We start from the raw sequence: 16,089 nt of genomic DNA, 5'->3' as shown, positions 1-16,089 counted from the left end.
AACATTCGAAAATTTTTATGGCGCTTCAAATTTAAGATTTGATTAAAAGAAATTCGATTTGTATTATTGAATAACGATAAACAGACTTCCTTAGAATCCAAATACAAAGAACCCATCAATAAAGTATTTAGAAATGAGCCGAAATGAAAATGGAAGAGGTGTGAAAAATATATCGTAAAAGTATAAAAATCTGTTCCGCTACGCAGCGATTTTTGTGTACTAATGGTTAATAAAATAATAAAAATATTTGCAATAATTAACAAATTGTAAATCACTCGAATAAAATTAGTCAAAAATAAAATCATTTATCTAACTGCAATAAAATGATTAACTATGTATTTCCCTTTTCAGTAATTCTCGATATTTGAAGTCTTATACTTCAGTTGTACTAGTTAACAAATGAATTGCGTCTATCCATGTATGGAACTTATTAAATTTATCAGCAGCCATAGAATCATTTCGTGCCCGTGCCGATCTATGGATTTTGATAGAGGTGATGATTTCGGGTAGAACTGTGGGGAATTTCTATTTAAATAGATTTCAAGTGTTCGAACTTTGAATGCGCTACAAAACATTAGATTAGATTTCCCTTAAAAAATAGCCAACTGATCACTATTGGACATGTAATTGGTTCGTAAAGATACGATTTTCTGATTTACCACCTCTTTATGTCCGCTATAAGTCGGTACCTTTTCAACAAACTAATAAAGCAGATTAAACCCTACTCAACGAATACAGTTAAAGGCTTTCAGAGCTGGCAATAAAGGACAAACATTCAATTGATCTTGATTTAAATAATCTCTATCCAAGAAAAATATAAGGGATGATACTCTTAAGGCATTCGTTAGAGAATAAAAATGTGGTGGAGAATTCTGTATATTATTGTTACGAAAATGCACATAGCGAAACGCCGCAGAGATATGCAAATAAAAAAAGCAAGCGGAACCAATAAAAGTAAGTTGTACAAAACACGGAATCATGGGAGAACGAAGAATTAAAAAGAGATCCAAAATATTAGGCAAATAATCGCAGAACCGATAAGAACAATAAAACTTAAGAGAACTCTTAGAAAGATGTCCTAATAAATAGGCAAATACAACCGATAAGAACTCTTGGTTCTCGTTGAAGCGTAGAATCACCCATCTACATATAAGAAAGAGAAGCGGACTCCGTAGAGAGCATGGCAACAGATGGTAATGGGAATGAACCAGAGTACAGACTCGATCATTTGGTTTAATAAAGAATAACTCTTTTCTTTTCGCTCTTAATGGGAAACTACGGCAAACTCTGTGACGCAGAGCCAAAAGCAGACCCAACCAGCAACCAGCCAGCATTTAACCAGCCAATCAAACCAGATATAACCGAATTTAATTCGATTAAGGGGGTTTATTCGCGTGCTCTTGCCCCGATCGTTGTTATTGTCTGACTCGAGTTGGCTGATAGTAAAGATGTTATAAGTCTTTTGAGTATGTCTAAGTTTTAGTGTTAGTACGATTGTGAATGAGTGTGGGGAAGTCGGAGGAGAGTCGGCGGTTTGTTATGAATTCGGCAAACAAATGAAACAAGTTAATAACCGCAATCGCCAGCGAATGCGAACCAGCCGAATATAAAAGAAAACATTAAGAGCGTGCCAAGGTGTTAAATACCTTCTGTAGCTTCATCTGCAAAAGACACACAGCAGACAGCCTGTGGTATACCACTACCACTCCACTCGGTCATACTGATAGAAAAGCCGTTTATTTATGCTCAACATGAGTATACTCAGCATGAGTATTAGGGTTAACATTAGGGTTATTTGACCCAATAAAACAGTGCCCCATATTCACATATAAAAAGCTGTGGCAATCAAGGCTGTGCTATGATTCATAAAGTACTATTTATTCCGAATACATGTAGTTTGAAGATGAAGATTATCGAATATTAATGTGAATATTTTAAAAATAAATACATAAAATGCAACCTATTTACATATATTAATTTGATACAACAACAACAAAAATGTAGTTTGAAGTTTTGTTGTATGTAAATTATGTAATGTTTTACAATCGTTATAAAAATTCACTCTGAAAGTTTTCAACTATAGCTCAAAATGTTTTATACTTATTACATATACTAGACCTAACAATTCTCCCAAATTGTGTACACACTGCTCAGTGTTTCGCAGTTATTTAGTATATCCCTTATAGGGATTCCCTATTGACAAACGAGTCAAAGATGATGACATTATCAATTTTTCTTGGGCAGTACTTCTTTGAGTACAGAAATAGTGATTTTATTTTCAAAAGACAGTTTTATATACAACTATAAATAATTATAAACTGAACAAGACTACACATTTTGAGTCATAAAATACCCGCACGTCTTAAAGTTCACGTAGCTATAAAATTCCAGACTTTTAAACCAAAAATTAAATTCGAACTCACAAACTTGTAAGTTACACTGATTGCCTCAAAAAGCGAATAGGGTATCTCATAGTCGATAGGACACAGCTCCACTGTACTTACCCCCCTGAAGGGGGTTCTGGTTCTGGCAAAGAGAGCGTGGCGCCATCGTCTTGTACGCGGCGACCACAAACACTTGTTGAAAACTCACCACACTCACGCACACCATACAGAACCGCATCCGTTCGTTCTTATACACATTAAGTATATGCTATATGTAGCATTCGATTGGTATGAAATCCAAAAGCCTGATACAGCGGAAGCAGCAGAGCAGCTGACGACTGGCTCCAGCGCAAAAAAGCCATAATAATCAAGCGGTTAACACTTGACAGCGCTCAAATGCCGTGCGACAGTCGCCGCGTCAAGTTGTAATTGCCGCCACACGGATAGCAGTAGTGTTGCAGTATATTTTGCTCTTCACACGAACTGAATGAAAGAAACCCACCCGAACACCGAGTCCCAACCACGAGTGCCAAACAATATTTCGAAATATTCGGTTAAACGTAGCTGGAACTTTGACTAGTGCACAACATAACGAACATCCTGGCCGCGTTCCGTGTGTGTGATATCATATTATTCCAGGCCCCAAAAGGGGGTGCACCAACGAATTATCCCAACCGTGTGCGAAATGCAAACGTGTTCTGTTTGTAATAATTAGTACAAGTTGAAAGAAAGGCATTCCTTCCGGAATCCGTCACAAACCGAATACGACAACAATTTTAACGGACCATCAGCATTATGGCCGATCGTTTTCAGATCTCAAAAGTAAACGGCACGGCCAATGCCGGCTATGATGGAGACCCAGCACCAGCTTCTGGCGATCAGACGGACTCTGGTCTTTCGGAGAATCATCTGCAGGCCAAAGTCCCTGGAGAAAACGGGGAAAACCGTCGCAGTTCCCGGTTATCCTTTAGAGGCTTCGGGCACTTCTTGAGAAAGTCCGATGCGGAAAGAAAGTTCAGTCTGGCACAGCTTACAAAGTGAGTATCAGAGATGAAAAATTATTCATGCATTTCGGATTCGTTCTAAAAACAAGAAGAATTTCACACCCTACAGCCAGAGCGTGTCGAAAGCCTTTTGGCGGAACAGTAAATCAAATGCTGGCTATAATAGACACCGAGTTTTGGATAATTGCTTCTTAGATAAGCTTCAAATGTGATTCAGCAAAAGGTGCTTGAGACATTTCATTTCCATTCATTAGCGCACACGTGGAGCGCACCCGAGTCTAAAACAATTTAGAAATAATACAATAATTAATTAGAGTTTCCCAAAGCAAATTTATCATTAATTTTTCATTCCTTAATGAGCTTTAATTCACATAACGACACATGTCTCTCCCCCTTTTTTTCGGTTCTGTTTGCTTTTAATCCATTGAAAAATCAAGAGTTTACTTTTTAGTTAAACAAAATTAATGGCACAGCATACAGTATATGGGATGTGTTAATCGGTTCAGAAAATAAAAAAGAGTGCTCTCAAAAATGTTTAACTGGAGTTTTTAGTACACCCAAATAAAACATGAATGTTTTAATTTTATACAACTGAAAATGAAGGTTACTTTATGGCAATTTATTGTAATCACGTTTAGCAAATAAAACACAACAATAAGTACAGTATATTGAAAAGTTTTTATCAGAGTGCAATATCGCCAACAATTGGAGTGATGTGGCACACACGTGATTGTCAATTGCCACAGTCGTCTGTCGATAAAGAAATGAGAAACAAGTAAAATATTTTGGAAAATATTTAAATAAATGAAACTTAAGTAGATTTTGCTTGCTTTTCTTTCATACATTTTATAAACTATTCATTATTATTATATAATATATAATTGTTCTATTTTTCGTACAATTTAATGGAAATTTTGTTGATGAATATTAATTGAGCACAAATTGTTTTCAGTTTTTGTAGACCTTTGAATTAAAACTGGCATTAATTAAATGATTAAGTAATTTGAAATTAAATATTTATGTTAATTAATTGATGATTATAATAAGTACAGTATTTCGTAGTTTTTATAGTTTTGGAGGTACCATTTCTAAATGTTCTGGAGCGGTCTTTGCTTATTTGGATCTTCATTTTTTATAGGACTTTAGGGATTTTTAAGAAAAAGTTAGCTAAAGACAGTTTATCCTTACTGATGGTACAGAATTTCTCAGTACTATTTTATATAAACACATTATTTTTACAGAGCCTATTTATGTGAATGCATTTAAACTCCTTGAGTTTCTAATTCTCAAAAGTAAGCTACAGTTCTCTCATGATATAGTACAACATATCCATAAAGAATCCATTCAATACCTTTCCACATACTTTCACAAAATAAAATATTCATAAAACGTTACAATCCATTGCCAAATCGCATAAAACAGTTTTTGGGCATACGACAGTTCACAGATGCGGCCATCGCACGACCCTGACCCATGTTTTGAGCACATTTCCGAATTAATTATTACAATTGCTTTCCTTTTGATTTGGATATACATATTGTGTAAGCACATTCGCGCATTCAGACTCAAAGCTGCCAAAGAGCTGTCCAAAAATAATTCCATTTGGCTGGAATGGAATCTATGTAGACAGAAGATGATTTGTTTTCCCACAAAAACTTTTCGCGCGGCATGCAACTTACATCACAACCGCAACGAAAATTTAATAAAATCTCAAATAGGAAGAAAAACAACAAGTTTTCAAAGGCAACCAATTCGGGCACAAGGATTTGGAATCGGAAAAGTCCATCAAAACGCACTTCACAAAATGAGAAGCTCTCTCTCTCTCTCTCTCTTTGAGTTTTATTATTTGAAGTGTGTCAACAAATAAATTTCTAGTTTATCAAGTGGCTTAATCAATCGGTAATGAATTCAATTGATCGAAATCTCTCCCTCCAAACTGGCTTATACTCAATGAAACCGGCAACCGGCAAACAATCAATGCGTATCCACTACATATATTCCCATATACTATAGAATGCCTTCTCATACTCGTACTTGTATAGATGATCAATTGTAGAATTCTTTCTTATGCGCAGTCGTCGCTGCCACTGCCGTCTGCCAAATGAATTGAAAATGTAAAATGGAATTATAAAGAAAATCCAGCAGATTCCTGTTTCCCCCTTTATGTCTGCAGATTTATATAGTACGCCCTCGAGAGCTTCTTCATTCGCTTTTTCTGTCTATTATTAATAAACATGCATAAATGATTGTTTAAAGGGGTGGCGATCAGAGGGGGATAATTATAAAAGAAACATATATCACGATCTTACAAGAGGAATAACATGCGTTCAACACTATATATTACTAACTACTCTATAATAATATATAACTAATATATAATAATTTAATTTTTTTGTAACTTTTCCTTGACTTTCTGCATACTGTATACTCGAACACATCCCAATAAAATCCTTCCAGGGGATAGATTGATATATTTTTTAATAGTAAATTGCCAAATTTATTTAATTTCCATGGGAGCTAGGGAATATGTCATTATGTCGAATCATTTAGTTGAATGAATAATCTTGATGGGGATAGCAGTACGATTTTTATAAATCAATGTTTCATTTCCCTGTCAATCCCTTTTCGACTCGACGCCAATGTCCAATGGTGGCGCCGTATTATTGCTTTTCCCATTCCGGTTTTTGGCTTTTTAAGATCTTAAATTATATTTTGGCATTTCTTTGGCTGAAGCTTTTGTTATTCTTATGCTTATTTGTTTCTGTTTCTGTTTTCAATTGCGATCAGTAAATATACATCAAGAGATCGCTCTCAATGGAGGAATTTTCTGATAAAACTTTGCCCCGAAAGTGGAACCCCTGCTGACCATCCCATCCCGCACTTGTCCGGGGCTACCTTTGCCTTTGGCCATTTTATTGTCTTATTATTTATGTGTATCCGTATACACATTCTCGTATAACTTGTTTTTCCTCTGTATTCTTCTTTAAATTTTCCTCACTCTTTTGTGGATTCGCGGCGAGTGCGTGCTGGGTGTTGAGTAGTGGATAATATTTGTGCTCGGCTCGCTGCAGGCAACGGTCATGCTGTCCGAAGCGATGATTATTCTGCTCCCGTATCATCAGTATGGAAATTTTCCAGCCTCCTGCCGGCGCCAGTTCGCGAACGAGATTCCTATTAATCGGTTTATTGTTTGATTGCAGGGAGACACTGCCGCGACTGGACAATTATCGCATTTCTATGCGCAATCTGAAGCGTCCTTCCATCGGAGAACTTCAGGGAGAGCTGCAAGATCAGGTGAGTTTTCGCATTTAATGCATTTAATGTTTAAATTATTCAAAATACATATGCACATGCATAATACCCATTTACTTTAATGAGTGTGCATTAATAGAGGAAAATCCTTGAAATACGATTGAATGATTTAAACAGTCAGTGAGGAATTTGTCGTTAAAAAGTTAAGAAAATATGGTTTAATCATGTCATATGTGGTGCTTGTTTTCGGATATAATCGGATCTCTGAAGGTTAATAACTATGAAATATAATAACAGCTGCACTCTATTTTAAAATAAATCCAACGATTTGGGACACTTTCGAAAGAGATGTAAGCATATAGAAGTAATTTTTCTGATACCATTATACGAGCCTGCATAAGAATATACAAACATCTGTAGTACAACATTTTTTAGTGTTTCAATATTTTTACACTCTATTCATAATTTTTTTTTGTCACATTAAATATCAAACAAATTTTTATTTTGAAAAGAAAAATAACCATAGAAGAAAACAGTTTTTTAATTGAAGTACCAATTTGAAGTACCATTAGTCTGTAGATAGTATTAACCTCGTTCTAAATTGGGTCAACAATTATGTATTACAACCTTGGCCAATAATATATATATATATACACGTCTATAAGGAATGCTCTTGAACAAATAACAAAAACACACTAAGCAATTTCTATAAACGTGTCGCATTCTGATATTGAACATGAATTAATAGTGATAGCTTCAAGTGCTATTGTCACTGAAAGATGATTGTCTTTATCCCTATAGCACTCGTAGATTCCTCGGTTTCTGGTTAGTGTTCTCTATGGCATAATCCTTGCAGAGGGCACTTCACTCAGTGCCTGTAGATTTCTGAAAACATTTCAAGTACTCGGCAAATAAACAATGGCAGAACAGAACACATTCCGAAAAAAACAGAACCAAAACAAAATTATGGATCCAGCACAAGATCCCAAAAAAACAATCATTTGGGGTAGCTCTCGGCAGTATTGTAGTTTTGTATTGTATATAGTTATGTCTGTCTATCATTAATATGCTTGTCTGATCTATTTACTCGAACAATTTTCACATTTCCGACGTGCAAATTGTGAGTTTTCCATGACGTACGGAATTTTGAGGCGGCGCTCGAGAATAATTGATTGTGTTTAGCGGCTACAGATTTGAGCGCTTTTATCATGATGACGTTGGGACTACTTAAGATAAGCAGGCCGCACCTTTGTCAAGGCCACCCCACTCTTCCGAACCGCCAAGGGCTCCTTCGTTTTCCATGTAAAGCTTATCTCTTAGAGAGGGGGGAGGCAGAGCAACTACAAGTATAAGCTCTCGCAGTGTTACAGTTTTTATGGTTATCGCTAGGGCAATAAATTTGATGCGTCTATGGCGTATTCTCTCATACCGAAATTGGGGCCGGTCTGTCTCCTGTTCAACTCATATTTTCTATACGAATATTGTTTAATTAATTCCCTTTTCGCTTGGCTACTGGTCCCCACCCACCGCCCCCCCGGGCGGGCCACCACGGCGTATGATAGATATCATAAAAATTGCATTACTCTGCCGCTCGCTCATTAGGGGAATTCCAATTCCAAGACATCATATTAACTGGCACAAAGAACGCGCCCTAACGCTTTAAGTGATAAGATAGCTTTGCCCGGAATCCGGCTAAAGCAGCGTGATAATTCACTTCCAATATTTACTCAAAGAATAATGCTGGAATTCAAGCGGTTATACATTTACGAATTAACAGATGTTTGGTATTAGAAGTGCTACTCGACTTCAACTGGTGGCTGCTGGTTTGAGGCCGTTTGAACACGATATTTAGGTTGACAGATACAGATATGTAATAATTCTATTGTAGTAGCTCTATTTTAAATAAATAGTTGGATTGCAGAGGTAAGACATGATAGACATGTGATAGTCAGCTTAGCAAATGAAGTTTTAGAGGAAGTTTTTACTCTAAAACTCAAGCATTCTTCTTTTTCTTTTCCTGGATCGAATGGCTTAACATTACTTGCTTCTATTGTGCTTACAAGCAAGTCAAAAAGGCCACAAAATTTTTATATACAATATATAAAGAAAAACAAAAATCTTCTAAACTTCTTCTTCTAAATATCCATGCATATACTATGTAATTTTTTCTACTTAACAAAAAGTCAATATTGATTTGTATTTAATGTTTCTGTAAATTACGTACATTACTTACATGGCTTACATGTAACTTTTTCCCAATAAAAGTTCCATATTTAACTTTAAGATTACATGTACCTACTCCTTCAGCTGCCAAGCAGTAAATCCTTCAACAAATGTTCATATTTTACTTGTGGATTAAATATAATTTCTGCTTTAGAAAATTACCATATTGTGCTGTTGCCTTGCAGATTACTTTCTCCTTGAAAATATTTTCATATTTTACTTTCCGATTGCCTGTAGTTTACCCTTGGGTATGTGCAGGCTGCTGGCTGCAGCCTTCAGTCCTCTGTCAATTCATAAGTAGATTTCAACGCACTCAACCATAACTCATGGAACGTTATGGCCAAGACGCTATCGATGACAGTGTTGAAGCCAAATTAATTGTCAACAAGATGCAGCCATGCATCAGCCATGGACACTGTTACTGGGTGAGGGGGTCCCACACACACACACACACATACACATACATATGTGTATATAGAGTAAACAACTGGGTGTGAGGGGATGTGAGGGTGAGTGGGAGTGTGGGGATAGTGCAGGACTCGCATGTCGTGTCATTAAAATTGACAGCCACCGTTTTGCAGATGGCGCTGGAGCCTAGAGCTGTTGGCATTGACGTTGGCTGATTCGTTGCTTATCAGCAAAGAGTACGCTACGTCTACATATGTGTCCGGAACTCGGTGAGACCCACTCCAGTGTCCACTCCACTCCACTCCGCAGATGTGAGCGTGTGTTGAACTTGTCAGGGGCTGCTGACAGGACGTCAATCCGATAAACGTTTTTGAGCTGAAAAATTGATTACTTCTTTTCACTTTCAATCAATTAAATTGACGCAAAAACCACTCGAGATAGCACCGAAAAATAAAACCTATTCCAGTTCTCAGCAGATCCCAAAGCCCCTCAATGTCTTCTGGAATAGTCATTTGTCAACTCATTCAACTCTTCGGAAATAATAGTTTGTCAAATACTGAATGGACACATCAAAAAGTACTATCAACATCTTAAAGCTAGACGTACTTCGGTCGTCTGAGCATTGTTTGCATCACCATCGTATCATACTCGTACGTATATGGCGCATTTGCTATTCCAGATTCTTATTCGTATTGCACTTTTAATTACAATTCGGTAATTTACAATCCATTGAGCTGTGGGGCTATTTTTATACGATTCTATTGATTTCCTAATGCACAAATCTTGCTCCAGAATTGCTTTGTTTACCGCGCTGCCATAAAATGATTGGGGCGTACGAGTCTAACAATATGTTTACTCCTCATTTCTGTTGCATTTCCAATAGTTCTCATCGTGGCAGAGAAATCTAATTAACGCTGAGTGCTGAAACTGCGTAAATATAAGTGCAGAACGAGTGAACTTCAAAGGGCTTTCACATATCTGAAATTTGCGAATATCAAATGGGATAAGGAGGGATTCTCTTAACTTTATCCCTAATATTTTTCATTCTTCTATGACTCCAGTCATTACTTTTTCCCATCTTTCCTGTGTAAGTCCCATCGACCTTTAACCTTAAAGCGACATAATAATAATTATAAAAATAATTCCCTATCAAGCAAGAAGAACAAAACTAATTCCTTTTCTATCTATGGAAATTGTGATTATGGCTTTAACACTCTATTCATCTCTTTCCTAACTTTGTTACCATTTTGAATTATTTTTGTCTATTAACTGGTCTCAAATCACTGCCACAAGCTTCCCAACGGAATGGTTTATCTTTATCCCTGTCTCTGTATTCTTTTCCCCCAAAATACCAATTTCAATTCCAATTTTGTGTGCGCAAAAAGAATTTTTCCACGCTTCGGATACAATAAGAACGATGACAACGACAGCGGGAGAAAAAAAAAAACCACAGAGCCAAATGCGTCTTTAACTAAATGAAAAGGGAATGGTAAAGGCAGGAAGGGTGGCAGGCAGGCAGGCAGGAAGCGCCAGAGGGTCATACTAGTGAGACCATAAATACAAGTATCCCCTTTTCGCCTTGTCCTGTAAGCGTACGAGTATACTCGTATGTGTTTTGTTTTGTGGTGTCTGTCTGTGTTGGCCTTCGCTGTGGAGCCGCCAAAAATGTGCAAACAATCCACATTAACCACCCATCGAGGGCGACTAACTAACCAACATTGCGTATACGCAGCGTGTGCCACTGGGGGTTGGGATGGGTCCGGTCTGTCAATCGATGTCGTTCTGCCCAACCCTGTCATACTGTCGCACTGCCCCTTGCCACGTGTGCCATTTCCAATTGGTCGCCTTTTTAAAAAACATTCAATTATGTGGGCAAACAATATAATAAATGAGCTCCAGGCTCCAGCTCCGGCTCCAATGATACTGTCACACCACAAATAAATAGCAAAACAATAGCCGAAAAAAATAGGCGGCCCTATGTCTTGTGTAAATTATTTATTAAATTATCACAATCATAAGAAATTGTTCTGTTGTTCAGTTGAGTTCTTTTTAAGTGATTATTAATTGCTCGCTTGGAAAGTTACATTGTTCCTCGATGGAAAACTTTTGGGTAGGAATTTAGTGAGGAAAAGAATGAAAAGAATTCAATGGAAGAATTTTGGGTGCAAGATTTATATTAAATTCTTCAAAAAATGTCATATTTGTGAGTTAACTTTGAACGTAAATTCCTTTTTTAGGCTTACAATTTGATATGGAGTGGATTCTTTTCTGTTTACAAAATATTGACAGTCTTCCAGTCTATAAATCCTTTGCATAGATATCTTACTAAAGAAAAAATACATACATATATAATACATACGTGTATATCTGTACTTCAAGTCACATCTGTTCGCTCAAAAAAGCCTTTTAACACCCCCCCCTAAATGACAAACAATAAACAGAATAATTTGACTACCAAAAATAACATGACTCATTCAGTTGAGAACTTTATACATTAAGTTCCTAAGGGAACTCCCGCCAAACAATAACAGCATTTGGGTTTAATTTCCCTTCCAGTGGCATTTCCTCTATAAAGTCAAAAACTGACACAGAATTGACATTTATTTAAAGATTTAAAAACCCCACAAAAGCCAAAATAGCTTAGCTTTAGATAAAAGTTCATTTGATTGACTTTTAGTTGGTGTTTCGCCTTTCAGTTCAACATTTTCATAATGTTCCCTGGTTTAACGAGTAGAACTGTGATAAAAAGCAACTTTAATTGGAATGGAACGCAATTTGATGCTTCCCATAATCTGGCTGTGGCTTTTCCTGCTCCTCCTGCTGTTGCTACTCCCCTTCTGTCGCTATTGTTCTGTGCTATGCCCCTGCCACTGGCACTGCCTCTGACTTCGGCGTCGACGGGTCGTTAATTGAATACGAGTACTAAATTGCACACATGACGTATGAGTAATGCCCGAATGCCAGGTTCTTTTGGCGGACAGCTGTTTAATTCGTGCCGAAATATGCAAAATTGTTGCAATGAAATTGTTAACAAATATTTGCCAGTTTATTTAACAGAAATTACGAAGGAATTGTTATAACCATTTTCATATAGATATGTGATGTATTTAATCATCATCAAAAGCACTCAGCATTCACCTCTCCCTGTGGGCTTTTAAATATTAATAGAGTAGATTAATGTGTCAACATTTTAATAAATCATTCAACTCTTATTCGCAATTCCAGAGCATCACCATACCCGAACCGGAACCGGAACAGGTTGGCGGTCATATCAAGCTCGGCTGGATCGTGGGCGTACTCATACCATGTCTACTCAACATCTGGGGCGTGATGCTCTTCCTGCGCCTCAGTTGGGTGGTGGCCGAGTCTGGCATCTTGCAGTCATTGATTATAATTACGATCTCGGCGGTGGTCTGCATCATAACGACCCTCTCACTGTCGGCCATTAGCACCAACGGCGAGGTCAAGGGTGGTGGCGTCTACTTCATTATATCCCGCTCCCTTGGACCCGAGTTTGGGGCATCCGTGGGCGTGGTGTTTGCATTCGCCAATGCCGTCTCAGCCTCCATGAACACCATTGGTTTCTGTGAATCGTTGAATGTTCTATTGAGTGAGTATTTAATTGGGGCAGAAAATATCAATATATTAATTCGACCTTTAATCACTCTTCTCCCCAGAAAACAATAACCTGAAGATCGTCGACAATGGCATCAATGATATCCGCATTGTCGGAGCTGTCACCATTCTGGTGCTCATCCTGATCTGCTGCGTGGGCATGGAATGGGAGACAAAGGCCCAAAACTTCCTCATCGTCACGATTGTCTTGGCAATTTTCAATTTTGTGATTGGTGCCGCCATCGGGCCCCGGGGCAATGAGAAGCTGATCTCCAAGGGTTTTGTGGGATTCTCCTGTGAGTTGATAGATCGCGGCAACAGCCTTTCCCTCCCTTTCTTATAGCTAATTTTCCGCTTTTGTATCTAGGGCCAACCTTCAAGGAGAACTTCGGTTCCGAATATCGCTTTGCAGAGGGCGTGAATCATGACTTCTTCAGCGTGTTTGCCATCTTCTTTCCCAGCGTGACGGGCATCCAGGCGGGCGCTAACATTTGCGGAGATCTAAAGGATGCCGGTGCGGCCATACCCAAGGGCACCTTCTGGGCGCTGCTCATCTCGATGACGTCGTATGCCCTCTTCGTGCTCTTCGCCGGCGGTGCTGCTGTCCGTGATGCTTCTGGCTTTCCCAGTGACCTGATCAACGGCAGCGTCATTGCCTCGGAGCTACCGTGCATGGGCACGGGCAACTGCACCTGGGGTCTCTTCAACTCTTACGAAATGATGCAGACAATGTCCCTGTGGGGTCCACTGATCTATGCCGGATGCTTTGCGGCCACTCTCAGCACAGCGCTGACCAATCTGCTGTCTGTGCCCCGTTTGGTTCAAGCCCTGGGCATTGATGAGATCTATCCGGGACTGATATTCTTCTCCAAGCCGTACGGCAAGCATGGCGAGCCCTATCGTGGCTATGTGCTAACATTCTTCATCTCCGCTGGCTTCCTGCTGATCGGCGAGCTCAATCTTATTGCGCCGCTCATCTCCACCTTCTACCTGGCCTCCTATGCCCTGATCAACTTCTGCACATTCCATGCAGCCTTCGTCAAGCCCCTGGGCTGGCGGCCCACCTTCAAGTATTACAACGCGTGGATCAGCCTCTTTGGTTTTGCCATGTGCGTGGTCATTATGTTCCTCATCAACTATGTGGCTGCCATCATCACTTTTGGCATCATCTTCGCACTGTATCTGGTGGTGATGTACCGCAAGCCAGAGGCCAACTGGGGATCCACCACGCAGGCGCAGCAGTACAAGGCCGCCCTCATGGCCGTGCATCGGCTGCAGAATGTCTCCGATCATGTGAAGAACTATCATCCCCAGGTATTGGTGCTGTCGGGAGATCCCAAGACTAGGCCGCCCCTGGTGGACTTTGGCTATCTGCTGACCAAGAATAACTCTCTGATGTTTGTGGCCAATATCATACCGGTGCGAGTGGGGTACAAGAACCGCCAGACTCTGGTGAAGGATGGCCAAAAGTATTTGGATGCGCGCAAGATCAAGGCCTTCTACAATGTCATAGATGGCTTCAGTCTCGAGGAAGGCATCAATGCGCTGACCAAGACCACAGGCTTTGGCAAGATGTCGCCCAACATTGTGCTGGTGGGCTACAAGCCAGATTGGAATCGCTGCTGCAAGGAGGAGGTCGAGAGCTACTTTGCCATTCTATAGTAAGTTTAGAGGAGGAGGATCCATGATCTATACTCATATAGTAGAAGCTCTCACTAATCCTGTCTATCTTCCCTTCCCTTAGCAATGCCTTCTCGCAGCGCATGGGCGTGGCTCTGCTCCGCCTGCCCAACGGATTGGATTTCTCCGAGCTGAGTTCGAAGGTCAATGTACCAGCCAATGGCATGGGACATATGCACACAGCGAATGCCCAGGGATTCACAAACGAACTAATGCCGGCGGCCAATGCCGCCTCGGAACTGCTGCACATCGACTCCAATCTGAATCTGGCCGGCATGGACAGCCCCAATTCCTCGTACACCATACCCCAGCCGGCGCCCATGCCCAATATGCAGCGCAGCTCTCGCAGCTATAAGGTGAACAACGAGGATGATGCGGCAGTGACGTACCACACCAAGGGAGGATCGGACATTCCACAGAACCTGCTGGAGGCGATGACCATCTTCACGCGCAAGCAGGCCAAGGGCACCATCGATGTCTTCTGGCTGTACGATGATGGAGGTATGCCCCAAAGGGGAGGGGACAATCTTTTGGTGTTTCCTTTACTCAAGTTTGATTTTTGTCAATGCAATGCAGGTCTCACCATTCTGCTGCCGTACATCATCTCCATGCGCTCGCACTGGCAGAACTGCAAGCTGAGGGTCTTCACCATGTGCCATGGCAAGGACGAAGAGCAGGAGGAAAAGAGGTAAGACTTGCGTCCTTCCCAAGGAACTGCCTCTAACCATTCCATCCGCACCCTTTCTGCAGCATGGCCAGCCTGTTGACCAAGTTCCGCATCAAGTTCTCGGAGCTAATAATGCTGAAGGGCGTCTCCGAGATGCCGCGCACAGAGACAGTGCTCAAGCATCAGCGCCTCATCGAGCCCTTCCGTCGGGGGGCACGCAACGAGTACGGCATCACGGATGAGGAGCTTCAGAGCATGTCCGAGAAGACCAATCGTCAGTTGCGCATCCATGAGCTGGTGGTCAAGCATTCGTCGAATGCCTCCCTGGTGGTCATGTCCCTGCCCATGCCCCGCAAGGTATGAGCCCAGTGAACCTCCCACCTGTTGTAACTTTCTTATTCTCCTTATATTTTGTTTGTTTTGCTTTTGCAGGAGGCAATCTCTGCGCCGCTCTACATGTCGTGGCTGGAGATGCTCACCTCGGACATGAAATGTCCAGTGGCGCTGGCCCGTGGCAATCAGACACCAGTGCTGACGCTCTACTCCTAGGCTAGTTCCCGCGACGCTTCCAGTTCCGAGTACAACTTAGTATTATTAGCGTTTAGGCGTTCCCCCTCCCTCTCCCCAATCCCATCACAATTAGTACCATGTAGAACAGAGCTCACAGAACAGACTCTAAATCAGGGGTCGGCACACAGCCTCACACATTTTTTTGGTGCGTTTGTGTGCGAAAACAACAGACACGAAGTCAAATACGTTACTTATTTCTCTGCCGCTGCGAAAGCCGAGGAATTGTGCATTGGACACACGAATGCTTCTCTGCCGCTGAGGCAAGCGAGCAGAATATGAAGCCGTT

At 40.4% G+C, this 16,089-nt stretch overlaps 1 protein-coding gene across 1 annotated transcript; it reads left to right on the top strand.

Moving 5' to 3' along the window:
• Positions 1–2,728: 2,728 nt before the first annotated feature.
• LOC111073875 (bumetanide-sensitive sodium-(potassium)-chloride cotransporter) lies at positions 2,729–15,990 on the top strand. The gene is made up of 9 exons (XM_022366426.2): positions 2,729–3,421; positions 6,589–6,682; positions 12,497–12,881; positions 12,949–13,182; positions 13,254–14,547; positions 14,631–15,067; positions 15,143–15,254; positions 15,317–15,590; positions 15,666–15,990. The coding sequence occupies exons 1-9, from the start codon at positions 3,180–3,182 to the stop codon at positions 15,780–15,782; spliced, it is 3,189 nt and encodes a 1,062-aa protein (XP_022222118.2). The 5' UTR covers positions 2,729–3,179; the 3' UTR covers positions 15,783–15,990.
• The last annotated feature ends 99 nt before the right edge of the window (positions 15,991–16,089 follow it).

The sequence above is a fragment of the Drosophila obscura genome, unplaced genomic scaffold, assembly GCF_018151105.1.
Source record: "Drosophila obscura isolate BZ-5 IFL unplaced genomic scaffold, ASM1815110v1 contig_4, whole genome shotgun sequence".
NCBI classification, from domain to species: domain Eukaryota; kingdom Metazoa; phylum Arthropoda; class Insecta; order Diptera; family Drosophilidae; genus Drosophila; species Drosophila obscura.
This window is presented reverse-complemented; position numbering and strand designations above follow the sequence as displayed.